A 27,462-nucleotide genomic window follows, 5' to 3' on the forward strand; every position below is an offset into this window, starting at 1 on the left:
AAGTGGAAAGGAAGGCCGGTCTGTTTTATGCGCTTAAAGGGAAACAAAATTTTTCATTTTACTTCAATGTATAAGGGAGGAGGATTCTGCTAGAAAAAATATCAAAACACCCGTTTGGCAATTGATGGAAAATTATTTGTAGCCTTAGGTACTTTTAGAAAAGTATGATATCCGGAGATTCATTGCTACTGCACCCAGCAGGCCACCCAATTTAATATGGTATTCTCGTTCTAGAATGAGAACTTTTCTTTCACTCCTTTTTAGAACTCAAGCAGGCCCTGCCGGGGTTTTGTAGTCTGATTTGAAGGCTATTTGTCCATGTAATTTTTTGGACACATATTTTTGGTAAGCGATTTAGAGATGAAAAAGAGTCCTGACATTTTCTTTTTTCATTACTTCTACTTCTTTTGGAGAATGTATAAATTTCTTACTGTTTATAAACATCAAAGAATTAGTTTTATCTTGTTTGAACTAGGCTCCACTGAATTTTCCTTGATCGGATTTTTTTTGGGGTTGCAAGAATCTGGCTGAATTGATTTGAATATGTCAATTTGAGTCAACTTACAGAAACAAAATTTTAAAGATTTTATTATGTAATTATTATGCCTGATTCACTGAATTAATTCCCAAAGCCATGAACTTGATTGAGTACACTTAGATTAATTTGAGTATAATATTTAAAATATAAATTTATCCAAAGGAGCCCAAATCTGCTTTGCTTAAGCAAGCTCCAATATTTACATTCAAGCAGGATGGTACTGGAAAATCATACAATGAAGTTTGGATCCAATTACTATTCAAAGTTTTATTCAAAGTTTTCTATTTAATAAAAGAGACTTAAATAATTTTTTTTTTTGTTGATATGCAATATGTAAGTTGAAATATAATGGAAACATCACATCAAGAGATTTAAAGCAGCTCTCAACACTTCTTTTTTTGCGCATCAAATGCTTTTCACAATAATTTGTTATATTAATTTATAATTACTTCCAATTTTGTTACTTACGATATATAATTTTGTTTTCGCTTTTATTCAAAATTGTAGTATTTTTCCAGACGATTACTTAAATTTGAATAATGATGGTGACTTCTTAGGCTGGTTTATAGAAATCGACAGCCTTTTCGTTCATTTTGGAGATGGTTCAGGTTAGGGTTGAACGTGACCCGCACTAGGCCAAGATCCGTGTCCCGTAAGTCGAGGCCGCACTAGAAGAGGTGAGATGAAGCTCCCCAAGCGTCGTCCCTCGTATTGGGCAGAACATTTCCCGCTTTCTCTCGCTCTCTCGTTCCCGCTCTCTGGGGTTTTGGTTCTTGTCTTGGATTTGGGCTTCGATTTGATCGTGGTGGGAGATAAGGGCGCGAAAGCTGATGGGGAGACCATCTCAGAATGGAGCTCCAGCCTTCCGTTTTACTCCAAACGAGGTAAAAAAAAAAAAACTCATCCACAAATTCATTGTTCATTCTTCATTTTTCTGGGGTTCTCTTCAGTCCCCAGTTGAGGAATGGCCACGGTCGTATCCTGATACGAGCGGCGCGAGGGCTGCCAACATGATCAAGCACTTCCGCACTGTGCAAGTGCCAAAATTGGGAGATTTCCATCTTGAAGGGAGGGGGTTCCATTTATATGCTGTGTCTTTTTCCTTTTTCTGGTTTGATTTAAGTGGAGAAACAAGAAAGAAGGGAAAGAATTCCTGCTACGTGATCGCATCAGATTTACTGTGCTCGCTCGATGTTTCTGCTTTAGAAATCATTAGACAGTTCGCTGCCAATGAGAAGAAATAAATTAGCCCAAAAGTAGGGGCATCCAAAAAAGGCGCACATGTTTATAGCAGCAAAGAAGCTCAGTTTACAAGTAATATCCCGGGAGTTGTCTACTGGATTTTGCTTTTGTGAGAAATTTTCATGTTACACTGCAACTTCTGTTGCATTGCTCTTGTTACGATTTCACTAAAACATGAAAATCATAGAGCCTTCAGAACTACCGGAATGCATGTGTTTGTGCGTGTTTTTGGGCATATGTGCGTGAATGACATTGTCCTAGCCTAGGTGCTGGGTAAAATGTAGGGAACGATTCTACTAAGGATGACCTTCAGACTTGCATCAATCCCTGATGGTTTCTTCCAAATTCGTACAGATTGCTGCATCCATAAACGTGATACATGGGCATGATGTTTATTTCCTTCACTGGCCCCTGTGTTATTTCTGCTGGTTATCTGTTTATATGTTCGTGTCTGCGTGCAAATAAAGTCTTTCATTTTAGTTCTGAAGTACCTTTTCTTGTAACTTTTCACTTTTTTTTTATTTGTTCTAAGTATTTTAGTGGCTGTTTTGGCTTTTTCCCTGAAGGTAATGGAAATGGAATCATGCCTGCGTGATGCCAATAATGGGATGCCTGCACGGGAGGTTCTAGTTATGCTTGCAGAAAAATTCAGGTAGTTATGGTTTTCATATTGAAGCCTTAACCACTACACTAGAGTGAGGTTAAATGAATCTAAATGAATTTTACTTGTTGAAGTGCATCGGCCGAGAGATCTGGAAAGGTTGTTGTGCAAACAAAGCAGGTTAGATATCAGCATCCATCAAATTATTGATATTTAATGGTTTTGTTTATTCCCAATATCATTCTTGTTCTTTTGCAGGTATGGAATTGGTTTCAAAATAGGAGGTATGCTCAGAGGGCTAGATCAGCTAAGCCTCCTGCAAAATTATCAATTTCACCTCTTCCAAGGGATGATTCCATTTCATCAAGGCATGTGATTCATCCTGCTCCTGCTGCAGCAGGTAGTTTTTCTGTTTTGTTGTTGTACCATAAACTACTATTGAATTTTATGGCACCTTTTGCATCAAGTGGGGAAATGATGTTACTTCATTTAGATGTATAACTTTCTATCATTCCAGAGAAAAATAAACTAGGTAAATTTCCGTTTGATTTGAAGTCAGGTTTTGAAAAGAATATTCAACAATTTGTTTCATGAATTCCTCATACTGATTTTTGACTTATATCTTGTTACATTTTTTTATCTTTCGTTGAAAGTTTGAAACATTTGGTTTCTAGCTGATAAAAAATGCATGTACAAACATTTTTTGTACATATCGTAGGATACAGAGCCATATCATACAATGTGTCTTGTGACATTTGTGAAAATCAACACTATACACCTCACCATAAAATGGAGGTGCATCGTATGTACATATTACAATATAGACCCCATAGTATATGAGGTTAGCATGCAAACATGGGGTCTGACTTTGCTTTTCTGGGATGTGTTCGAAAACCTTTCTCCTTCTCATTTGTAAACACTCTTGAGATTTCAATGAGGGGGGAGCTCATGTCAGTTTGAAAGAGAAATTGTTGTCTTGAGGGAAAAGTCATTGATTTGAAGTTGAAATTGGTGGTTTGACTTGTTTGAGGGAAGACTTATGTGTAGGAGATCAAATTGTATTTGAAAAAAAAAGGATTTTTGGTTTTTTATATAAAAAGTATAAATTATAAAATCTTTCATTTTCATTATAGATTTCTATTATTTCCTAAATTTATATTGTCTTTTTATTTGATTTTGAAGATATGGCATCTGAACCTGCATGGCAGTGGTGCATAAGGGTGAATGAGAATGATCAATTTAAACTCACTTGTAAGTTTTGCAAAAATCTGATATTAGGAGGGATTTCTAGACTAAAACACCATTTAGCTGGGACACACTTTAATGTATCTGTATGCAAGGGTAGTAAAGATAATCCACTGCCACAATATGTGCAAAGGCAATGTTTGGATATGCTCATTGCTTTAAAGGAAGAAAAGGTTGATGAAGAAATGGATGAGACAGAAATGGGCTGTGGTGAACCTTGGGAAGTTGATGATGAAGATGAATACAATGAAGATGATCAGGATCTTGATGCTAGTCTAGGATTAGATGTGGCTAGCTCGAAAGGAAAAGGGAAAGATGTCAGGCATGCAGGAGGCAGATCTTATAGCAGAAATGGAAGAGGTGCACCAGGTGATTGGTGTAATGATACAGTATCTAGTGCCGAGTCCAGTACTCTTGAACCAATCAGAAGCTTTTTTCCTTCCCATATTGTTCCAGGTTCTCAGCGCTACTTCCGTACTGTTACGACTTCGAAGGGTAAGATAGAACAAGCGGATATGGCAATTGTGAGATGGTTTTATGATGCAGGTATTCCTTTTAGTGCAGTCAACTCATCTCATTTCCAGGCTATGGCAGATGCAATTGCTTCTGTAGGTCCTGGATATAAAATGCCTTCATATCATCAGTTGAGAGGAGAAATTCTTGATAGGGTACTTAAAAAAGAAAAAGCATACTGTGATGAGTTAAAATTGAGCTGGAAAGAAACAGGCTGTAGCATTATGGTTGATGAATGGACTGATACACAGTCAAGAACACTTGTAAACTTTCTGGTATATTGTCCCAAAGGTACTATATTATTGAAATCCCTTGATCTATCTGATGCTCCTAAGACTGCTGAAAGTTTGTGTAATATTTTTGATGATATTGTACAGGAAGTTGGGCTTGCGAACATTGTGCAGTTTATTACGGATAATACAAAAAATTATAAAGTTGCAGGCGAGCTGTTGTTTAATCGATATAAGTCATTTTATTGGACTCCATGTGTAACTCACTGCGTGAATCTCATACTTGGAAGATCTTAACAACACATATGAGATGACATTAGTTGTTGAACAATGCCAAAAGATTACAAGGTATATTTACAATCGTGCTTATGTATTGAGTCTTATGAGAAAATTTACACATGGAGTTGAATTGATCCGACCTGCACAAACTAGACTTACTACAAATGTTTTGACTGTGCAGAGAATATTAAAACAAAGAAATCCTTTGAGGAAAATGTTCTCTAGTGATGAGTGGGTTGCATATCCACATGCCAATGAAAGAAACTCTTGTGCAATTAGGGATATTATATTCAGTAACGAATTTTGGGAATCATGCATGAAGTTATTGAAGATTTGTATACCTTTGGTCAAAGTCCTTAGATTGGTTGACAACAAAGACAGACCTTCTATTGGATACCTATATGAAGCTATGCCTAAAACAAAAGATGCCATTAGAGACAACCTGAAGGGAGAAAAGAAGTTATACATGCTTATATGGAACATTATAGATCAGAGGTGGACTGAACAACTCATGCAGTAGCTTACTATTTAAATCCCGCCGTCAGATTTTCTCCCACATTTAAAATGGACAAAGAGGTCATGCATGGTTTGTTGGATTGTATTGGAATATTAGTTAAGGAACCTTGCGAACAAGTTGCTATCCACAATGAGATAGATTTATATGATCATTGTATAGGTGACATGGGAACAAGTACAGCAATTCGAAATAGGACAACTATGCGTCCAAGTATCACATAGAAAATTTCAGTTTACTTTTTGTTACTTATTTGTTATTTCATGGACTCATAGTATTATTTTTTATTTATTTTTTGTTTAGATGTGTGGTGGAATAGGTTTGGGTATGATTGCCCACACCTTAGAAATTTTGCAATCAAAGTCCTCAGCCAGACGTGCAGTACTATTAGATGTGCAAAGAATTGGAATGTTTTCGAACATATCAACAACAAAAACAGAAATAGGCTGGAAGATAAAAGGTTGAATGACCTTGTTTATGTTCGATATAACATGAAGTTGAGACAAAGGTAATAACCTAATAGCCTAATTTGGTGGTGTTTTATAAGTTATATACACTTGTTTTGTAATATATATTAACAAATTTTCTCTTATTTATTTTAGACATTTAGAAAATACATCAACAACAAAGCATACATCTCAATTTGATCCTATCAGCTTGGAGAACCGGGATCTGTTGGACTCATGGGTTGAAGAGGAGCCGACCACCAAATCCGATGAGGAGGAGCTTGAGTGGTTGAATATTGAAGGAACGAAGAATATGGATGAAGAAGAGCCTGTGTATGCTGGCGAGGATATTCAATTTGAAGAAGCAACAAATGACAATGAGAACAAAAATGAATGTGACAATGAAGATGAAGATGATCAATGATAATATTTTCATTTTTTTTTTTGCATCACACTATTTCTTCTTGTAATGTGTAACACTTTAATCTTACTTGTTGATATGTGATGGCTTATGACATTATGAATCTATGATTATGTTATGTTCAATACTTAAATTGGCAAATGTTCATTGCTATGACCTTTGTAAAACATGTTTAATGTATAGAAAATGGATCTCCTTGAATTTTCCTGATTTTTTCTCTATTTTACTATACATTTACAATACATTACAATATGATGTATCTATTGGCCCAACCAGTACTTAAAACATTGTCTTGTCTCTATGGTACTTATTCTGACATGACACTAAGTGGGTAATAGGCTCGACTAAATGTTCCACTACTTTGTTAGGTACTTAGGTTGCTTAAACATTGATTATTTTACTCTGGTCTTGCTGGTTAGCTTTTCCTTCTTGGAGAGTTTATTCTCTGAATATATGGTGATAAATGTGGTTTTGGTGATTTTAAATGTCAGGAAAACATGTTTCTGATGGCTCCCAAATGGAGTTTGAAGCCAAGTCAGCTAGGGATGGTGCATGGTTTGTATTGGATATTTACCTAGCCCATGAATTTCTTTTGCAACTTTTGTTCTTTTGTCCTTTACAAACTTGTTTCACTTGTAAAATATAGCAAACATCTTTAGTATGATTCTGATACATGTTTTGGATAGCATTTTGCTGTTCGCTCATTCATATCTCAAATAATCATTTAATGCTTGTTATATAAGTAGCTAAGTGACAAATACGTTATGCAATGCAGTGCTTGTTTATTAACCATTTTTTAAACAAGGTAAGTTTAATTTATTTTCCAGCAGAGGATCTATTCCTTTACTGGAACCTGTTCTATCTTGCTTTCTGGATATACTGAGGCAGAAAACTTAAGAATATTTATGCGTGTGTCATCAAATACTAGATTATTATTTGTTATCTTAGAACAAATGCCATAATGCTGCCTCTTACGATTGAGGGTTGGAGGCTGACTTGTTTGGAGTTACACTCACTTGGGCTGGGCTCTTTAGGATTCATCGAATTGAGTGCAAGTTGGCTTGTCAAAATATTTTATTTCTGCATTAGTAACCCTTTATGTGGATTTACAGAGCACCCTATTTGGCTACTTATCCTTTTATACACAAATGATACATGCTTATCTAGATGAGCTTGTGTGATGATGAATAAAGTCATAAACAGTTAAACACCCATATAGGTGCTTTCCCTGCTTGTTGGACGATCTCCCTGTGGCTGCTTATTGAGCTCATTTCATGTGCTAGGAGCTTCATTCAAGCCAAAATATACTGAGCTGCTAGCAGCTTGCTCAGTTATAAGCCCCATATGGGGGCTGATGAATTTATTGCCAAAAATATTGGAGTCGTCTTCATGGGCACATCCCCTGCTTATGATGTCTGTTTGAGCTATCAGAAAGGAAGGTCTATATGCTAGTAGAGTGCCTCCAGGAAAATGTCCTTTATATGTTTTAAAAGAGCCATGTTTCATTTAACTCAAAAGCTTTTCGTTTACTAGCATATATCAGGAAAATGATTTTCTTACCAAAGTATTGGAGTGCCTTCATGCACATCCATGCTTATGATGTCCGTTTGAGATACTATTGAGGAAGGCCTGGACTTTACTGGGTTGCCTGCAGGAAAACAACCTCTTTGGTTTTTCAACAAGCCGTATTTTATGGATCTGAAACTTGTCATTTGGAAAACCGGGGCAAGTCGTGATCTCCTTTCATAACTTTGAGTTGAAAAAGATCATTTTTAGGCTTTTGGCATTCTGGACTGTTTCTAGTTGTGGTCTGTGTTCTTCTCATCATCTATAAGGCACATATTCTGTTTTCTGCTTTTTGTTTGACATTGTGATGGTTGTATTTATCAGGTATGATGTTGCGAGCTTTGTTTCTCATAGGATGTTTGAGACTGGTGATCCGGTAATGTCGTGATTTCTGTCGACTTTTATTGAAGCTACATGTGATGATTGTAACATATTTATTCTCTATCATGTATGAAAAGGATTTGACCTTTTCATTAATCACGGCAGATGGAACCTCATAGGGGAATATATACAAATGTCTTTTGATGTGTTTTATTCTGATATTCCCCCACCCCCACCCCACCCCTACCGACCCAGTTTCCTTTTCCTTTTAAATCTTCTGTTGCATAAATGCTTTACTGTTAGTGTGCATTCACACATTGAACATAAATGAGTTCTATTTCATATTTTATCCTCAAACAATGATCAGGCCTCAATATTAATGAAATATATAAAATTGCCATATCAGGAGGTTTGTGTAAGGTTTACAGGGTTTGGTTCTGAAGAAGATGAATGGATTAATGTGAAGAAGCATGTCAGGCAGCGCTCACTTCCATGTGAGGCTGCTGAGTGTGTTGTTGTACTTCCAGGAGATCTTATACTCTGCTTCCAGGTCTTTTTCTTTCTTTTTTTCCCTTTTATTCTGTACTTGGTGCATTGGCTTGTCCATATATTTGGTTTTATGAATTGTATATGATACTTTGAATTTACTTGTATATAGGAAGGCAAAGAACAAGCTCTTTATTTTGATGCACATGTTCTTGATGTTCAAAGGAGGAGGCATGATGTGCGTGGATGCCGTTGCAGGTTTCTTGTGCGCTATGATCATGACCAGTCTGAGGTATGTTTTCATCTACGCATTACATACTTGAGTATATTGAGGGTTGATTCATCCATGCCGGCAAGTTAAAGGATGGGGTCCCTTTTATGTTTTTAACATGTAAAATGATTTGTGAATACGTCTACAAAAACCATCATACCTGATGATGCTTGTTTATTTTATCCTGTTGAGGGAGAGTCATGTAGTAATTCTTATTATTGATGCCTACGGTCAAGGTTATAAAATGGTGATTGCATGACGTATCATAAAAATAATCCATTTTGTTTGACAATTTTGAATTTCTTAAAAGTGAAAAAATTTGTACAATTGTCTAACATCTTCATTAAGCAATCGTGAACTTCACTGAACATCCAAACACTTGTCAACATTGTGTGCTAAGAAGGAATTCATATCTTGCAAGGAGTAGTGAAGACAAGTTTACTTGTTCATATAAAAGTGCTACATGCTTGTAGTTTTTTTCATAAAAAGTTTGCCAACAAATAATTAGTGGATATCAGTCATCATCAAATTTTTATTGTTTATTTCATCATCATGATTTCATCATATGTTCTTCTCTTCCAACATCTACATTCTCCCTGGAAAAACATGTAAAATTTCAACACAAAAAAAATTATCTTATTGCCAGAATTCTTCTTGTGACGTGGGACTTGGTTTGGAGTTGGTTGACTCATAAGTGGCCAGGTGAATTAGATAACTTGGTCGGGCAACTTCATTTTCTATTTGTTTTTAATGCTTTCTATTGCTCGTATATTGCAGATTATATATGTGCTAATGTATATAAAGTTATAAAATGGAACTGTTAATAATATACTTACTAATTATTATTGCTCTATATGTAAACACACGTGTGTGCGTCCTCTGTTTCTTTCTGTGTCTCTTATATATGTGAATGACTTGATTGGACTAATTTTGACTTGATATGTGAGAAAAATCTTGTGTCACTTTGACCATGCTAAAATGTGATTCAGTCAATTGGGTCGGTCCAGGCTAAAATTTGGATGAGTTGGTCGTGCTGTCTCATGACTTGGCTGAGTATTGTCAACTTTCTGATTGATCGTTTGTTTAACCATGTCGTAACTAAGTCAAACTAAATCAGCAAAGTTAACTTTGTGAGTTTCCAAAGCTGGTGTCAGCACTCTTTTGAGTAGAGTTAGTCACACATATATCGTTTATGGGTATATATGGCGAGAAATTTCTTGGGTATAATATGACAAAGTTGTATATCTCGGAAAAAAAATCTTAGGAAAATCTTGGCAAATTTAGAAGAAAATTAAAACATCTTGAAAATTATGTAAAAATAAAATAAATGAAAAATTAATAAAAAAATGAAAAAATGTATTATATGTGTTTTTTTTTGTGCCTGGTGGTTTTTTGGAAAAACACATCTTATTGCCATTTTATTCGGCTGACTCATTTTTGGCATATTTATCATGTTTTTTTGATTAATACACGATATTTGTGATAGTGGCCATGACCCAGCTTCAAGGCGAAGCTGGGCCAGTTCAAACTTGGGTTCGAGTCCTAGCAAGCCCAGCGAGCTCGAGTTGAATGTGGAACAATTCTGGCTCTAGCTTAGCGGAGCTCTGTATGAAATTTCTTTCTCTTTTTGTTTTAACATATACGAAGTGAGGCAGTGAGTGGCCCTACCTATGAGTGAGATTGGTCGTAATGTCTAAATGTACTTGCTCATCTTTGTAGGAAAAAAAAGGTACAATAGTTTGTCTAAATAATATTTTGTTAGATAAAATGGATATGGAAACCATGAGGATGGTACAAGTTGCTAAGGTTGCAGTTTGGTGGTTTGTCATTGGTTAAAACACCTCGTATGGCCTCTTATGGGGCAGAGCTTTGCTACACTTGCTTAGGTGAAGGCTTGTTGGGTTCAAAGGGCATTCAAATTGAATTGATGGTTAGTTATACCTATCATGCGAGTCTCTTACTTTGGAGGGTCTCAGTTTAAATAAAACATGGTACAGTGCGTATGACATTGCATTGTAGGATAACATGGTCTATATTAAGTTATATCAAATGGGAGACAAATTGGTTTTAGGTCCGCAATAAACTGGTTTTAGGTCAAACTGCTTTAGATATTCCAATTACAGGACAGGATATATCCATCAAAGGTGCAACACTACTGTCCTTATTCTGTTTGACAATGCTTGTGGGCTCTGCAAGAACAGTTTAATCATGTTGTATTTGTTTACTTGAATCGAGACCTGCAATCATGATTCCACCTTCCTCTTCCAGGAAATAGTGCCTTTGAGAAAAATTTGCCGTCGCCCAGAAACAGATTATAGGTTGCAACTGCTGCATTCTTCCAAGAATTTGCCAACGTCAGACCTGAAGGCTGCTATTCATCACAGTAAAGACTCTCCTTTTCTGAGCTCTTCAAGGGAATATCATTCAAATGTGCCAAAGCCCAAGAAGCAAGATAAACTAGTGGACACTCTTGTAGATGGGTCAGCAGCGGGTAGAGCAGAGAAAGATTCATCAGCTGCTGATAATTCTGCCCCAGTTGCTTCCGCTGAAAAGGATTTAGTTGACTGTGAAGCGAGCGTCGATGGTGATAACAAATTAACAGTTGATGACCGTGAAAAAAGTTAGCAGCTGGTTCCCTTTTCTGCCACCTATAAAAGCTCCCTCGTTTTGTTTTCCTTTTCCATGAAATTGCCAAACACTGTATCAGCAGCCTTCTTCAACTCTGTACATATATGTGCACGTATACTATGAGGAATTATTTACCTCTCTCTCATACGTGTGATGCTAGCAAGGCGCAACTTCAAATTCTTATTAGGTGACCTTCAATGCCTGGAGAAGGCATCCCTAAGGGGATTTGGTAAATTAGGCAGGTCATCGTCTGACATGAAAGCAGTTATAATCAGAGCCTAACAGGTGCACTCCATCTGTAAAGCAAAAAGCACGCTTTGCCCCTGTTTCCGAGAGATCAGCCCGAGGCTTTTTTGCTGCGGGGGAGTGCGGTTAAGGCCGACTGCTGCGTTGCGGTTTCCTGCGGCAAAGAAAATTCTCGAGAGTTGAAAGGGTGGACTTCTACCTCTTTTTTATTCAAGAAATGGATGTTTGTGGAGTAAGTTACAAATTACTTGCTTCTGAAAGGATGTATTGAGATAAACATCATTTTTTCACCCTTGTGATTCCCTTTCACCCTCTAAGGCCTCATTCGTTTCATAAAGGGGGCACGGGACCAGTGGGTCTCAAAGATCGACCTTGTATGGTGCAACGCCAAAGTACAATTACTCCACTCTAGGGCCAATCAATTTTGCCATTGGAGGAAATTTAGGAGAGAAAAGTCTGGGCCAGTCATCCTCTTGGTTAGACTTTTCTTGCCCACTTGTTTTGCAGGGTTTCCTTCAATTGGACATGTGAAAATATCGGAGCATTTTCTCATGATTTTATGCTGAGAACTGGTCTCTTAAGAAGCGGCGGGATACTCCTCTCTGTTATGTACGCTGAATCGCAAGTTTGTTACTTTTCTGGTGTTCAATTCGACAAGAATTAACCATTACGAAAAAAACATGAGCTTTCCTGCTTCGCGCTCTCTGAGTTATTGCAAACTGGTACTCGAGTTATGCATGACTCTCTGACCTATGAATGATCAGAACATTGTCTGTTCTTGATAGGCAAGCATGGATTAGCTGGAGCTCTACCATTTTATGGTAGATAAAGTACTCAAAGTTCTTGACTGCTTTCAAGTCTTTTTAAGTCCCATGCCCAGCCAGGCGGGACGTTATCTTATCAATGTATCGCTGCTAGAGTGCACGCTTGTGTGTGGGCATCTTTCCATTATATCTGGGGGTGTGTATTGTATGGCCACACAATTGGAGCTTTGTTTTGTATGGTTTTTCTAAATCTTCTGAATCCGACTTTCTGTGTGTTGAGAGAGAGAGAGAGAGAGAGAGAGAGAGAGAGAGGTTCTTATGTGTGACGGCATCTCTTGGAATAGAAACTTGGGTCGGTTCCCACCTGGACCTTGCATCAGTTTTGGTTGTATTTGCCATATGTATATTGTGTGTGATAGTATGTCAAAAGATCAGATTCAAATTGATTATGCTTTTAACTATATCAATTTTTTCGAACACTCACATATTCAGATTCAAATTCAGATGAAAAAAAGCTATATCCAGATCTGATTACGAAATCTGATTTCACAATCCAAGCCTGACATTTGTATTCGCATCTGAACCCACATCCAAATTTTAAATTAAATGCAGCTGATTTTCAAAAGTAAGGGCATGGGATGTATGGGATCTGCCTCTAGCCTTTGCACTCACTCTGCTCGAACGTGTGATGTTTTAACGAATCTGTCCCACCTGCTCGGAATTCGTAAAGACAAGAACTGAAGCTTATAACTTCCGCATAATGAATGATAGGGCAAGTTTTCAACTGCCCAGTTGTTTTTTTGTACGTCGTCGTCTCTATCTCACTTTCTGCTCCCTTTATTACTCTCGAAACTGTAGTCCGAGGCCATTACTGTTTGGGCCTGCGATGTGAAGAAGCTTGTCTGTCTATGTAAAGGCCCTACTATCTCCATGGCGTATTAAATGTGCAGAGGTGTTCCACGGTATCTACTGTCAGACAAGTATCTGAATCTCGCGAACTGTAGTTGGGGTGCAGTAAATTCGAAGTCCATTAGCCTTTCAATTTTTATTGGTTTTCACTTTCCCAATGATTTTAACATAAGATTTGCTATGCAGCATTTTGCATTTGACATATAAGAATGGGTCGTGCACTCGTGATGTCACAGCATTTATAATTAAAACCATCAAACTTTGTTCTCACTCACTCACTCACTCTGTCTCCCTCTCTCTCTCTCTCACACACACACACACACACAGAGATAGAGACGCATATAAACCGATATGACTTTCCGATTAACTGCGTTGCTAGTTCACAATGTGATAAGTATAAATTTGTTTTTTAAACTCAAAGCATTAGTTGTTATCCAACTTTTCTAATATTGCAGTTTTACTTTCAAGGAAGATCTTTTATTCATGCTTGTTTATTTTTCAGGCCATTTTCGAAGTCATTAAGTTGTTATATTTCTTAATTTATATAACTGCAATAAGCCGAATCTGTAACATGGCATTTTGGTCATTGAAATAATGTTCTTGTTACAACTCGTGTCACATAAATTTATTCCTAAATCTGTTACGTGTATTGGAATGATCTTAATAATGTTTTGATGAGAAACGACATTAAATTAACCTTTTTTAGTCTAATAACTTTTTTTTTTTACAGTAAGGGAAAACCAAACATCTCTCATAACATAATTGTTTTACTAGAACAAAAATGATTCACAAAACAACCATGAATGTAGACTTGTTTTAAGGTAAATTAGTGTTTACAAACATTCTAGAATGTTCATATGTTGTTTAAAACACATTTTAGTAAGAATTTAAGAGGTCTGGTTTGTCATCTCCGTCCTAAGTGGCTTGGGATAAACCAATTTTCATTATGTATATGTATCTATAGAGAGAGAGAGAGAGATGAGGGGAAGAGGGAGAGACAAGAACCAGTCCGCTTAACCACTATAATGGCATCCTTAATCCTCAGCTCGATATTCATCCAAAGATTGCACCCTCCAAGAATTGAACTGACGACGTGGCTATAATACGTCAGCTGACCCAACCGGTTGCTACCCAGAGAGAGAAAGAGTGAGAGAGATATTAGTAAGTAGGTAGGTGAGCATGACCCATAAGAAATCGGTAATAACCTTGACAGTTGATCTTTTCAAGCACAGAAGAAATTGATGAGAAGTGCTATTTATTTATTTATTTTAGAGTGTGAAGTCTCAATGCCCCATGCATTAATTCGCTAAGATAATTTAGTTGGGTCTTCACCAACCCTCTTAATGAAAGGTATCACGTATATAGGGTTGAGTGCATTCACTGTGATTCTTTTAGGATAACATTGAATCGAAGAGAACTTGAAAGCCCTTGTGCTGTCTGCGACTGTTTACCTGAAGAGGCATCTTTCACGCTTCAAATTTCTTTACCTGCAGTTGGTATCAATCACATTTTCCTTTAATTGCAGGTTGGAAGAGGGCAGCCGAATCTTTCCAGACCGTGGGCCTTCTCTGTTCTTAATTTCTCGCCTGCAGAGGTTCAAAATCCACATGGGCTCTGCAATTCATCGTGTATCTCTTAATCAGTAAATGAAGAGTTGAAAGAAAAAGACAACCTGCAGTGGTTTAAATCAAATACAGATTGAAAAACAATATATCCCATTTTGTTCTAGGCAAATTCGAGGTTTACCAAGATGGATTTTGATTTTTGAGGAGCTTATTTTTCATGTTTCACACATAAATACTTGTACACCCCATCAAGAAGAACCCACCTTATCAATAATGGAGCTTATTCATGCGAGACAATTATAAATGGCTTTGGCCTTGTGATGAGGGTTGATTGTTACCTGTGTACTGCCACCAATTTGGTAACGTCCATAGTTTGCTCTTGCCAGGTGAGAGATGCTTTCATATACTTGTATTCTTATCCAAGTTCTAAAATTTTACCGGCGGAGGGAATGATTGGATTTCAGGCCAGGATCTGGTCATCTGTTTGGATCGAACATGTAGTCAGATGTAGTTCTAACCACCATATCAATTTTTTGAGATTTTGTTCGTGTGTTCAGTTTCCAATCCAATGAAGAGGCGTACACTATACTGATTTTAAACCAAATTCAAGCTACACTATAATATGTTTAGAACCGATGTTCACAATGTGCAAATTTTGGATATATGATGTTAGTTTTACTGATAGATCTGATGTCCAAATCTGAATCCGATAAGATATTTTTTTAATTTTGAATCTGAATGTGGTAGGAGGATGCTATTTCTTAAGTTGGAATCCAGTCCATTTCTTGATCGGATGTTAAATTTTGTTCCACAACCAATGTCTTTTAAAGCAGTTTGGTCAGATATCGGATCCAAATCAGATTTATTGACATGCCTACCCTCTTGCCATAACATATGCGGCTGCTGGTGAGCCAGGGGTACATAGGCCGACCCTTGGGCCAGGGGCTCGCATGGGCCTTGGCTCCACCTCAATTTTAAAAAAAAATTACATGTAAATTTTAAAAAAAATTAATGTTTCTATATAAAAATTTTGAAAAATGATATTTCGATTTGTATCAAAATTTAAAAAATTTAATTCGACCCTCTTCATAAAAAAAAAAAAAAAAGGGGTTGTGGTCATGAATGTGGCCACGGCCCGGGGCATCCAGCACTGCTGGTAGCTAGAATAGTATTTTAGCGGCCAGCAAGAAAGAATCGTCGTTTCCAGGTGGTCCTTAATTAAGAGCCATGCATGTTAGGTCTCCTAGCGGACACATTGCTTTGTTCTGGTTCACACACACGGGGTGGAAGTTACTTACGTCTTCAACCATCTCTCGTCCCTTCTCTCTTACATTCATACCACATTATTTCATACCTTCATATTTCGAGGTAAGCCAGTAAATTCTGTAATGGACCACAAAACAAGACCTAGAAACATATTCTATTCTTCCAATATATACTTTTTGTGACATATATTTTGCCAACGCCATGCTTTTGTTTCGCAAAATATGGTGTAATTATGGCTACCATTTGATTATTGTTGAATTAATTTATAATTAAATCCATAATTCTTTTTCATCATGTCTTCTTGAACAAAATCATGGTCTTTTCAGATCTTGCATTTTAAAAACATGAGTTTCAAAAACAAGACATGTAGTTCTTCTGATGGATTTGCCTTTATATATAATTTTGGAGGTGCTTGATAAGATAAGAAGAACGTTGTGTTTTTATAAAAGTATACGTTCTTAAAATATATGGTCTAGAAAAACCATGTTTGTTTTCTGTAAAACATGATGTAATTATGGAAATTGTTTTTGAAATCCAACGTCCAAACATTGAGTATAATGATACTAAGTTGCATGGTTAAAAAACAAAAATTGGTGTTTTTAGATCTAAAAGCATGCGTTTCAAAAACAAAATATTCTTTAAACACCCTCTTAGAAAGGGACTTGGTCTTGCAGGATTTTTCCCTTGGACGAGCCACTGTATTTTTCAAAGTTTTTGCCGTAGTCAAATTTAAAGTTTTGAAAATATTTATAAATTAGATTTTGATTTAATTTTAAATACTTATAATGTGCTTTTGATAGAGAGGAGGGGTGGTTGACAAGGTGGGGTCGCCACTTATCGCCATAAAAGAAACTAAATGAACACTTAAATTAATTCTTTGATATCATTTTATTGACATAATGGCTAATGAAGAGGCTACATTAATATTGGTGGGTGTTAATGTGAGAGCTCATTTTGAGCCTTTTTTTTACTTTTTTTTTTTTTTAAAAACATTGATATTACGCAAGATCCGTAGATGTAGATACAGACCGACATTAGTAGCACTGCTTTAGACACAAATAAAAAGGCCAACTCGAGGGAAATGTGATGGTACAAATAGAGCTATATATATGACAATAATGTGGCATGAAATGAAGCGTATAGCAAATTAATATAGGCCCACAAATATTGCCAACTTACTAAAGTTGCTTGTCTTTGGGCACGGAAAAAGATTGAAATTAATATTTTAGCTTCCATTATTTGACGCAATGAATAAGCTTTCAATGAAGTGTCGATCCCTTCTCGGCTTTCATGAAGTGACAAGAGCTCGTGTTTCGAAAAATGTGTCAACATTCGCAAGAAGTTATGGAAAAAAGTTGTTCACTTGGTTCAATCATGATCCACCTAGCAATTATAGCAATTAAGGTGAAATTCCAGATTAGGTTAAATTATTAAACGGTGTTGTTTTGAATGACACTTTGCCGAACATAGTTTTGTTTTTTTAATTTAATTAGTAAGTTTAGTTATAGAAATATTAAAATGATATTTTTTTATGTATAGTTTATATGACAGGTGTAAGTTATTTGTTATCGTCGCACGTAAAAATGTGTAAAACAAATAAAGACAGTGCAACGATGAGATGACTTAACACCAGAAGCACCCTCAGTGGTTCTTAGGTTGTTGATGTCCTGTCCTTTTAAAAACATTGGTTTGTCAAAATTGAGTTTTTCACAAACCAAGTTTTATGGATAGTCACTCAAAATCCTCCAAAACAAAACAACATTTAAGTGTACCAACCAAACACGCTCTTAGTAATTGGATTTCAATTTGTTCTCCTACAAACATGAGCCTGGTTTGGTTTTTTTATCTTTTTTTTTTTAAGTTTTTGAAATTCCTTGTAATTTCTTCTGATTTGATCATTTTTTGAATTTAATTTTTATTTATGAGATCATTTTCTCAGCAGCCTGATGAAGATTCAAAACCTCTTGATTGTTTAAACAATGGGTCCTAGAAAGTGTGAAGTACCCTTTACTATTTTGTGACATTGATCCAGACCAAATTAAGGCTTGCCAGTGCACATTTATCCTGGCGGTCAATTAATTCTCTTTCTATGAAACGTACGAAGGAGATATAACAAAATTATATATATATATATATATATATATATATAATGACCCCTTCCTTTCATTGGCAAAAAATTGTTTATGTTATTCGAAAGATAGCATCAAATCATGCTCTTATATTATATATATATAAGAGCATGATTTGATGCTACCTTTGGAATAACATAAACAAATTTTTGCCAATAAAAGGAAGGGGCCATCCCCGGAATAGCATAAATGCGTCTTTCTGAGCAATAAATATGAAAGCGCAAAAACTGATTAAAGTAACGAAAAAGATGTCTTGAAAGTGCCCATTCAGAGATGGGTTTCTCAGTCAGAATTACTTGAATGACGAATTTGAAGTTTTTTACTAATTAAATATTCAAAATTGTAGATGGTTATTCATGACCGCATCTCACTTCTTGCTTTTTTAATGTTTTCTTGTTTATAGTTTGTATTTTTTTTTGTTTTATGATTTTTATTTTCCTTTCTTGAATAATTGTTCCATAGACACATTTCATTTTCTCTTTAGTTTTGTTTTAAGATTCTCTTCTCACTTATGTTCTCTCCTTTGTATCTTCAATCATGGTCAGTGCAGGAGAAGTTTATATGTTCATTATATCCACACACACACACACACACACAACGGATGACAATTAGCAATCTTTTGTGGGATAAACTTGATATACGATTGCATGCTTATGTCTTAAAATATCTTGAATGCTTCAATGAAACACAGTTGTAAAACTTTAGCTTGATCTGTTCTAAATATAGATGTGTTAAGTCATTGGTTCTCGCTCTAAGTCAGCATGAGATCAAACTCATTTAATTAAATCACTTTTTTTTTTTTTACTCATCAAGTGTTTATGATAGCATACCGATAGATCTAGACACTTACAACAGAGAAAAAAAAAATGTAATTAATGTACATTTATTATGAAGTGGCTACAAGATGTCCTGTATTTCAGATGAAGCAAATTATGCATAAAAGCCTTTCCCTCTAAAGTTGCTCACAGTGTTCTGCAGACAAATTGTTCAGTCGGCATTGATCAATTTCTCTTCCTCTATTGATTTCTTCAACGCCCTTTTTTTTTTTCCTGGGCTCCACATTGCCCACCCTGAAAAGTAACATACATATGTATATGTACATGCGTATGTATGTATGTATGTATGTAGTTATTATAGAAAATTGGACTTCTTATACTGCAAGTTTACTGCAATCTTAGCCATTTCTTTCTCTTTCTTTGAGGAACATGTATAATTCACATTAAAAAAGTACCTGCTAACATATCTAACAATTTAAATCCCTTCGATATACTTTCTAAAGGGTCAAAAATACGATCCGGAAATTCATTTCCTCTCTTATTAATCTGTCATTATCAGAATTACAATATCAGATTACAACTCCAAAAGTTCGATTCAGTTGCTTATTCTAATACACATATTGAAATATATAGGCGACCATTTAGTCGATGGCTGTTGATATATTCGATGCTGGTGTCACAGACAAGCGCATACATTAATTTAATTCATGTTTTTAGCTTCCGGCAACGTGCAACGTCCGGACCATTATATTTCTTGATCATATGCGAAGTTCAATGGATGTGCATTATTTTTATGAAAATTGTGAACCTTACTTGCTATTTATTTAAAAGTATAAACACTAGGTGCAGATCATTTCTGAATAAAGAATCGCTTTCTTAAGCAAATAAATTAGAAGTAGTTCTGTACGAGAAGAAAGATGATGAACTTATCCATGTGGGTCGTAAGGAATAGGCGGTGTTTGAGAGGAGGAGGAGGGAAGGAAGTCGGGCCCTGATCATGACATTCAATCTCGCATACCGTGAAGAAAGTAATACATTCTTATGAAAGAGAGACAAAAAAAAGCGGAGATATTTTATCCAAGGCATTTATTAGTTTCTCGGATTTGGATTCGACCCACACTTTGTGCAGTTCAAATACGTCATAACACTGGGAAATTAATCACTTTCTAAATGGAAAAAACTGATTAGAGGTGGTAACGTCTATGTTTATAGAAGCTAAATCCTGATTTTTAAATCCTAACAGTACTCTGACTTGCTTGTCTATCTTTGTGCCATCAGCTGGATGTTTTGAAGAAGCCCGCACGATTCATGTTGTGAATTACTTGAACATTAAACTAATACATATATACATATTAAAAGACTACCATTCACTACCTAACTATTATGCTCTTTATTATTAAAGATAGAATACTACTATTAGATGATAATGGACTTTTTTTAAAAAAAAAAACTAAAAATGCATCGAGTCAGAGCAAGAAGCTCAAATGTATGACGAAGTAAGTATGCTTTGTAAGCAAATTTTAAGTACAAATTGTTGGGAGGTAATTGAGATATACAAAAACTAGATTGTGTTTCCAAAATTGGTATCTATAATAAGTCTTTTGGGGGCGTTTGGATGCCACTTTAAAACCTGAAAACCACTTTTTAAAACTGTTTGGATGATAAAGAAGATGTTGTTTTGTGAAAAATGGAGAAGTCAGTTTTTACATGAGGATGAAAAAGCTGGATCCACAAAGGTTTTTCATCAAAACATGGCTTTTACTTTGTTATCCAAACATGCAAACTAGGTTTTCTAAAAGCTCATAAAAAGAAAAAAAACCAAGTTTTTACAAAACCTGGTTTTGTGAAAACCAAGTCTTAGAGAGTTTGGCATCCACCCTTATAGTTTTGGGCAACTAGTGACAATAGGGCTCTCTCTTATACTACTCTCGGGCTTTTAATTTGGTAGATCTTAATTTACATTCTTGTTCTAAAAAGCTAAAATTAGAATAATGAATTACTTAGCAAACTCTTTTGTAAAATTTTGAATATTTGCAATAACTTTTTTTTTTACGGACAAAAATTATGGTAACAAAATAATTTGGGAGTGTTTCGTTCAAAAAAATAAAATAGATTTATAAAATAATAGTTTTAGTGCTTGATGAATCTAAATTTAATTTTTAAAATAAATTGATATGACACTGACAAAATGGGAAAGTATTTGAGCCTCTTTAATCAGATTTTTCAAAGAGGAAACGGGCGCCATGTGGGAGTGAGATGTGCTTCCAGCCGGCGCCGATGGAATCCACTCTACCTTCACTTTTTAATTTCGGTCAAAAGAAGAAGCGGACAGCGCCGGAGACATTTGGCAGCGGTGGCAAGATATCGGAAGGGACTGTCCCCACGCCAACTGCCGTGGCGGTCGACGGGTTGGATGAAGGAATTGAATGCTCCCTCCCACTGCCACTTCACCTCCCACGTCCTCTCCGAGTTCGGTTGCTCGTCTATAAATCATGCATCTTCCCTGGCCCTCCCCGTGCTGTAATTTTCTCTCTCTAACCAACAACTCAACTCAATCCATCCCTCTTCCTCTTCTTCGATCTTGCTTGCTTGGGACCGGTCGATCATGTCGAGCCGTTACAGTCTGGGAGGCGAAGTTCATCCCGAGCCTGCGCTGGAGCTGACCGAGGTGGCCATCGAGCTGGATGGCGAGGACACGATGAGCAGACGGTCCATGAGCTTCCGGTCAGACTGCGACGAGGCCAACAGCCACCGGCTGCTGAGGGGCGGAAGGCCCCCTTACCCCCACTCCTACTCCCGCCGCCAGATGGAGGTGCTCACCGCCGTCTGCGACACCATCCTGCCCTCCATCGACTTCGACCTCTACAAGCGCAGGACCGTTCCGGAGCCCCCCCTGGCCGCGGAGGAGTCGCTCAGGACCTTCTTTGCTACCTCCGCGTCCATGGCCGGCACTCCCCAGCATGTAAGAATCCTTCGTCTTACCTTCCCTTCCCTCTTGTCGGCCGACAAACTCTTTCAACTCTCACCACCTTTCTTCTTCATCTTCTTCAGATTGCGGGATTCATCAGCGAGAGGATGAAGCACCCGCTGCTGGGGCTGCTCCGCATGGCATTGTTTCTGCTGTCGACCTGGTACGGCACCTTCATCTGCTGCGGCTGGCTGAGCGTCGGCACCGAGTTCCCTTACTTCCGCAAGTTTTCCGATATCGAGCTTCACAGACGGGAGGCCATCCTGCGGTCCTGGTCCTCCAGCTACTTCACCATCCTCAGGCAGCTCTTCAACGCGCTCAAGTTCCTCACCCTCCTCACTTTCTTCACTCAGGCAAGTATTCACCGCCCACCAGCAACTTCAATTTCACAGTAAAAGTACTTCACTTCATTTTCTTAGTCCAACCTCAGTTTTGCTAGCTTATTAGTTATTAAGTATTGCAGAAAAAGAAGAAGTAGGAAAAACACGCTGTTCTCCAAGAGGAAGTAGAGTGATTTACAAGGCATATAGTTAGGCGTGCCGAGTCCATTGCCAATCATTGGCAGCGCTACCTACTAGCGCTTTCTCGTGGAAGATGGAGGGTCGAAATTCTGCGGTTACTTCCGATGGATGGGGGCGACGTTAACCATCCTGCTACGGGAGAAAGCGTCCCCAAGCAAATTTATGACGCGCGCCACCTGTCGAGTGCAGCAGCACGCTGTCCGGCATTCGTTCTTCCAATGGCATCATTAATCGTCGTTCCGTATGGCCTTTTCCGGAAATCCTACTTTCACACGGAAGGCATTCTGACGCGCGTGAAGTTCTTTCAGCTCTCCGTCGAGCTTCTCATACTTCGCTTTTATTTCATTGAAATAATTAGAAGCAGCGAGAGCACTGTAAGTAGTTCCGGCTCTTGGAGTGCACTATAGTTCACTCTCAAACAAACCAGAACACTCCAAAGAGAATGGCTTTGAGAGTTTTACGCAAGACTAAAAAATGAATGATTTTGTATACATATTATATATAGAGGATAAGGTAGTATTATTATTCTATGCTTTGATCCAAAAGGGTGGGATGGCTATCCTCCTTTCCCAATTCTTTTCCGTTTCAATCCGTGGGCCTGAGTGACTTTTCCGGCTGCCGATCGCCCACCAGAATCCCGAAACCGGACCCCAGAAATCGGCAAGTATCTTCAAGAGAAGTAATGAGCACGCTGCTGCATTAAAGGGGGTCCCCAACTTTTTGAAGACGCTGCTTCTCTCAAAATCATTTACAAAGAGCTTTCCCCATCGATCGACTATTAGCCTCTTATAAGCGTCTTGCCAGATAGATAGATAGTCGAGCGGTCGACTTCAACACCAAGGTCGTCGCTTAAACGTACATTCTGGATGGCAAAGCTTCCATATTGGTGTAACTGTAGAATGTTCTGCTGCTTTAAAATTTAATGTATTTTGAAGTTAGTCGCTTTATAAGTTCTGCACATTTACTGGGCCATCGCCATGCGGCGGCCATTAATCAGTGGAGGTCGGAACATGAATGAGGAACTAATAGTAAGATATTGAGATCTCGTGAAAGTTACCAGGAGCGACCATGACAAACCACCTTAGCTTTCATCCGGAAATGGCGAAATGCTCTGGACTGCCAGATCAGATGAATTGGATGGGAGGATGAGTGGGGCCTGTCATAAAGGGGGTCAAACGCAGTAGGTACTGGAAGTAAACTTTCTCAATTGTTCACGAGCGATGTGATAGTGGTTTTTGAATTGTTTTTAGAGACTAATTGTTCGAAATCATTAGCGTTTCTTGTTTTCTTTTTTCTCGCTTCTAGAGAACGATTTAAGCATGTACTGACTGTGAATCAAATTTTGCATGGTGAGTATTTCTTTCCCAATTTGGATTTGTAAGTTTTGTTAATTGATTAAGATGTAATTGAAGATTAAGAAAAGATGCAATCCTTGGTAGAAACATGTTGACGCTTTTAGTTCGTCGATTTTGGGGCAGGTGGACCAGAAGAACGAGAACCCGTCGTGGGCGGCCCTCGGGTACTGTGGCCCCGACCCCGAGTTCGCGAACCGAAAGAAACGGCCGGATCACCGCCAAGGCAAGGACGGCGACGGCGCTGAGTACGGGCCTCTGCATGGCGCCGTCATCGACATGGAGAGCGCGGAGGACGGCGACATTGCTGCCTCCCTCAGAAACTCCGGCTTCTCCGTCACGATCCACCGGAGGACACGCAGCGGAAAGACGGTGGCCAACATCATGAAGAAGCTGAAAGGAAGGGGAGGCGAGTGCGACGACGTGGACCCGGCTGTGACGATCCGCTGCGACGCCGTAGTCGTCGGCTCCGGCTCCGGCGGAGGAGTGGTGGCGGGTGAGATAGCTAAGGCGGGGTACAAGGTGATCGTGCTGGAGAAAGGGCGGTACTATGCCAGGAAGACGCTGTCGCTGCTCGAGGGTCCGACGATAGATCAGATGTACGAGGGCGGAGGCGTTGTAGCCACCGACGACTTGGGCATCCTCGTGCTCGCGGGGTCCACCGTTGGCGGCGGATCCGCCATCAACTGGTCGGCGAGCATCCGCACGCCGGAACACGTCCGGAAGGAATGGAGCGAGAAGAATGGGCTGGAGCTGTTCGGAAGCGAAGCGTATACGGAAGCCCTCGACTCGGTGTGTGATCGCATGGGCGTCCAGGCGAAGCCACTGAGATTAGAAGAGGAGAGCCTGAACAGCTCCGTTGTGAGGAAGGGATGCTTGGAGTTGGGTTATCCGGTGAGCGATATTCCGAGAAACTCCCCGTCCGACCATTCCTGTGGGTGGTGCTGCTTCGGATGCAAGGACGGCAAGAAGAAGGGCACGCAGGAGACGTGGCTCGTGGACGCAGTGGAATCCGGCAACGGCGCCATCATCTCCGGCGCGAGGGCATTGAAGATCGTCGGTGTCAAGCAGAAGAATAGGGCGAGGAAGAAGGCGGCGGGCATTCTCTTCCAGCGGGCGAACAAGGAGAAGGACGTCGTCTACTTCATCGAGTCGAAAGTGACCATCGTCGCGTGCGGGGCGCTCAACACGCCGGTTCTGCTGAGGAAGAGCGGTCTGAGAAACCCGCACATCGGGCGGAACCTGAAGCTCCACCCCGTGCAGATGGCGTGGGGATACTTCCCGGAGGCGGAAACAAACAACCGGAGCTACGAGGGCGGGATTATGACGGCGATGTCGACGGTCGCCGCGAATTTCAGCACGACCGGCTACGGCGCAATCATTCAAACGCCGGCGCTGCACCCGGGGATGTTCTCCGTCTTAGTGCCCTGGGTCTCGGGGCTCGACTCGAAGGAAAGAATGAGCCGCTTCTCGCGAACGGCTCACGTGTTCGCGCTGGCCCGTGACCGAGGGTCCGGGGTGGTGGACCTGCCGCGGTCGCTGAGCTACCAGCTGGCGAAGGAAGACGAAGAGAGCCTGGGGAACGGGTTGGAGAAGGTGCTGAGGATACTGGCGGCGGCGGGGGCGGAGGAGATCGGGACGCACCACGTGGGAGGGGAGAGGATCAATGTGAAGCGGGCGAGCTACAACGAGTTCGAGAGGTTCGTGGCGAGGGCGAAGGAAAGGGGAGTGAGGGGGCTGTCGACGCCGCTGTGCTCGGCCCACCAGATGGGGAGTTGCAGGATGGGGGTGAACCCGGAGGAGTCGGTGGTGGACGAGAGGGGGGAGAGCTGGGAGGTGGAGGGCCTGTACTTGGCCGACGCCAGCGTGCTCCCCGGCGCCCTTGGAGTGAACCCCATGGTCACCATCATGGCCGTCGCCCACTGCACCTCCAAGGTCGTGGTCGACGTCCTCAAGAGGAAGAAGAGGACGCAGTAGTCCCACAAATACAATGGGGTGATAACCAATCTCTAAAAGTTTACTACTGTTTTCCGTGAATTTCGTGTTGGGAAGGTGCAGAGATGGATGTGTGCTTCTTCTCTTTTTTGTGCTTACTTTGTAAATTGGTGCTCATATTACACATGAATTGCAATGTACAATTTGTCTCTTATTTTATCGAAGATAGTATACCGTATTCCTCGTGCCTTTTTTCGTTGATTCTTGTCAAAGATTTTTTTTCTCCAGCGGCTAACCTATCAAGTGGGAACTACAAATTGCGATAACGTCCTCCTTTTCTTCCGGCAGGAGACACGCCGCCTGAAACCCCAAACGATGCTTGAAAGATGACAACATATATATTTTTTTCTTTCAAAAAGGCAACGGTGACCTTTCAACGCCGGAGATTACATAACTCTTTTTTCAACATTTTAATGATTTCGCCAAGTTTTTAAACATTGGGTATTTAACTACATCATTTGAAAAAAAAGACATTCAGAAAGAAAACAACTAAAGTTTTGATAACTGGGTTGCATGTCAATTGTAGTATTTGTACTTGATTCACCGAATCAACCCACTGACCCAATTGACTACCGATGATATCTGAGTTTACCAACTATGGTTTTGAATTCATATTCATATTCATATTCATATGGTTACTTTTAGAAGAAGTTGCTATAACCATCTTGCGTTTGTTGAATTCATATTCATATTCATATTCCTATGGTTACTTTTAGAAAAAGTTTCTGTAACCATGGTGCGTGCGTTTAAGACGTAGGCCCGTTGATAATACACAGCTCATACGTCGGATCCCAATGCAATTATGTTATGCGCCCCAAGAGAAAGAGGTCGCTTTTGCCAAGAAGCCTGTTTCCTTTGGTACCTAAAGATGTGACGGATACAACTAAGCCGGAATCGGAAACGAAGCAGTTGCATGTTCATTCATCTAATTTGGGTAGGACATCCCACCATATATATATTTTTTTAAATCAGTTAAAAAATAGTTATCCGATTAAGAAGCCAGGTTGAATTCAGATGTAAAAAATGACATTTGGTTTGATTCTCATTCAATTTTGAATAAATATCCCATGCATACCCAATATGCATCCTCTTCAAAGCCAGTTCTTGATATATCACAATGCTGTTTGCATTCTGTTTATTGGATTCAAGTTCAGAAAGGTATATTAAGAGGATGTTTGATTGTCTCATATGTAAGATCCGAAGTGACAGAAGGTCTCTTGATCTTAAGTTTTATAAGCGCTTAAAAATGTTTAATTTGCACCTAAAAATTTGGTTTCTTCTTTTTCTTTTTCTTATTAATCAACGAAATAAATGATTGATTGTTTCCTTCTTTTTCCCTCCATCCAAACAAGCTGTTAGAGTGAGCCTGCTTTCAGCCATGCCCATCAGCTGATGCGTAGCTTTTGATGGAAATGACAAGGAACATGGCATAAGAGAGCTCTTAACATTCATGTGTTCCAGTCTGGTTTGTAGTCGGTCTAGCCCTTCAAACGAGTGGACCGTGGAGGTTGCCTGCCATTGGCCAACATTCATGCTTATTCAAGGAGATGCTGGAAACGTGGCGGTCGCCGGAGATGGCTGCCAGAGACTTTGCTGTCGATCTCGATCAGCAGGTTGATCATTTTTCGCCATTAATACAGAAGCTAGGTCAGGTCATTTCCAACTCTCTG

General features: G+C 39.1%; 2 protein-coding genes across 2 annotated transcripts; both read left to right on the top strand.

Annotated features, from left to right (window-relative positions):
• Nucleotides 1-1,220: 1,220 nt before the first annotated feature.
• Nucleotides 1,221-11,837, top strand: LOC116252491 (protein SAWADEE HOMEODOMAIN HOMOLOG 2-like). The gene is made up of 9 exons (XM_031626783.2): nt 1,221-1,422; nt 2,347-2,432; nt 2,516-2,561; nt 2,640-2,781; nt 6,521-6,584; nt 7,920-7,971; nt 8,323-8,466; nt 8,575-8,694; nt 10,942-11,837. The coding sequence occupies exons 1-9, from the start codon at nt 1,369-1,371 to the stop codon at nt 11,296-11,298; spliced, it is 1,065 nt and encodes a 354-aa protein (XP_031482643.1). The 5' UTR covers nt 1,221-1,368; the 3' UTR covers nt 11,299-11,837.
• A 9,536-nt stretch (nt 11,838-21,373) lies between these two features.
• LOC116252486 (long-chain-alcohol oxidase FAO4A) lies at nt 21,374-25,951 on the top strand. The gene is made up of 3 exons (XM_031626779.2): nt 21,374-21,918; nt 22,008-22,277; nt 23,924-25,951. The coding sequence occupies exons 1-3, from the start codon at nt 21,562-21,564 to the stop codon at nt 25,772-25,774; spliced, it is 2,478 nt and encodes an 825-aa protein (XP_031482639.1). The 5' UTR covers nt 21,374-21,561; the 3' UTR covers nt 25,775-25,951.
• Nucleotides 25,952-27,462: the final 1,511 nt, after the last annotated feature.

Source organism: Nymphaea colorata, chromosome 4 (genome assembly GCF_008831285.2).
Source record: "Nymphaea colorata isolate Beijing-Zhang1983 chromosome 4, ASM883128v2, whole genome shotgun sequence".
Lineage (NCBI taxonomy): Eukaryota > Viridiplantae > Streptophyta > Magnoliopsida > Nymphaeales > Nymphaeaceae > Nymphaea > Nymphaea colorata.

Bases quoted from the DNA above. Each gene is read 5' to 3' on its own strand.
- LOC116252491 (XM_031626783.2), top strand. From the start codon at position 1,369: ATGGGGAGACCATCTCAGAATGGAGCTCCAGCCTTCCGTTTTACTCCA. The intron at 2,782-6,520 runs GTAGTTTTTCTG...TTTAAATGTCAG, and splicing joins TCCTGCTCCTGCTGCAGCAG to GAAAACATGTTTCTGATGGC. The intron at 8,467-8,574 runs GTCTTTTTCTTT...ACTTGTATATAG, and splicing joins ATCTTATACTCTGCTTCCAG to GAAGGCAAAGAACAAGCTCT.
- LOC116252486 (XM_031626779.2), top strand. From the start codon at position 21,562: ATGTCGAGCCGTTACAGTCTGGGAGGCGAAGTTCATCCCGAGCCTGCG. The intron at 21,919-22,007 runs GTAAGAATCCTT...CATCTTCTTCAG, and splicing joins TGGCCGGCACTCCCCAGCAT to ATTGCGGGATTCATCAGCGA. The intron at 22,278-23,923 runs GCAAGTATTCAC...ATTTTGGGGCAG, and splicing joins TCCTCACTTTCTTCACTCAG to GTGGACCAGAAGAACGAGAA.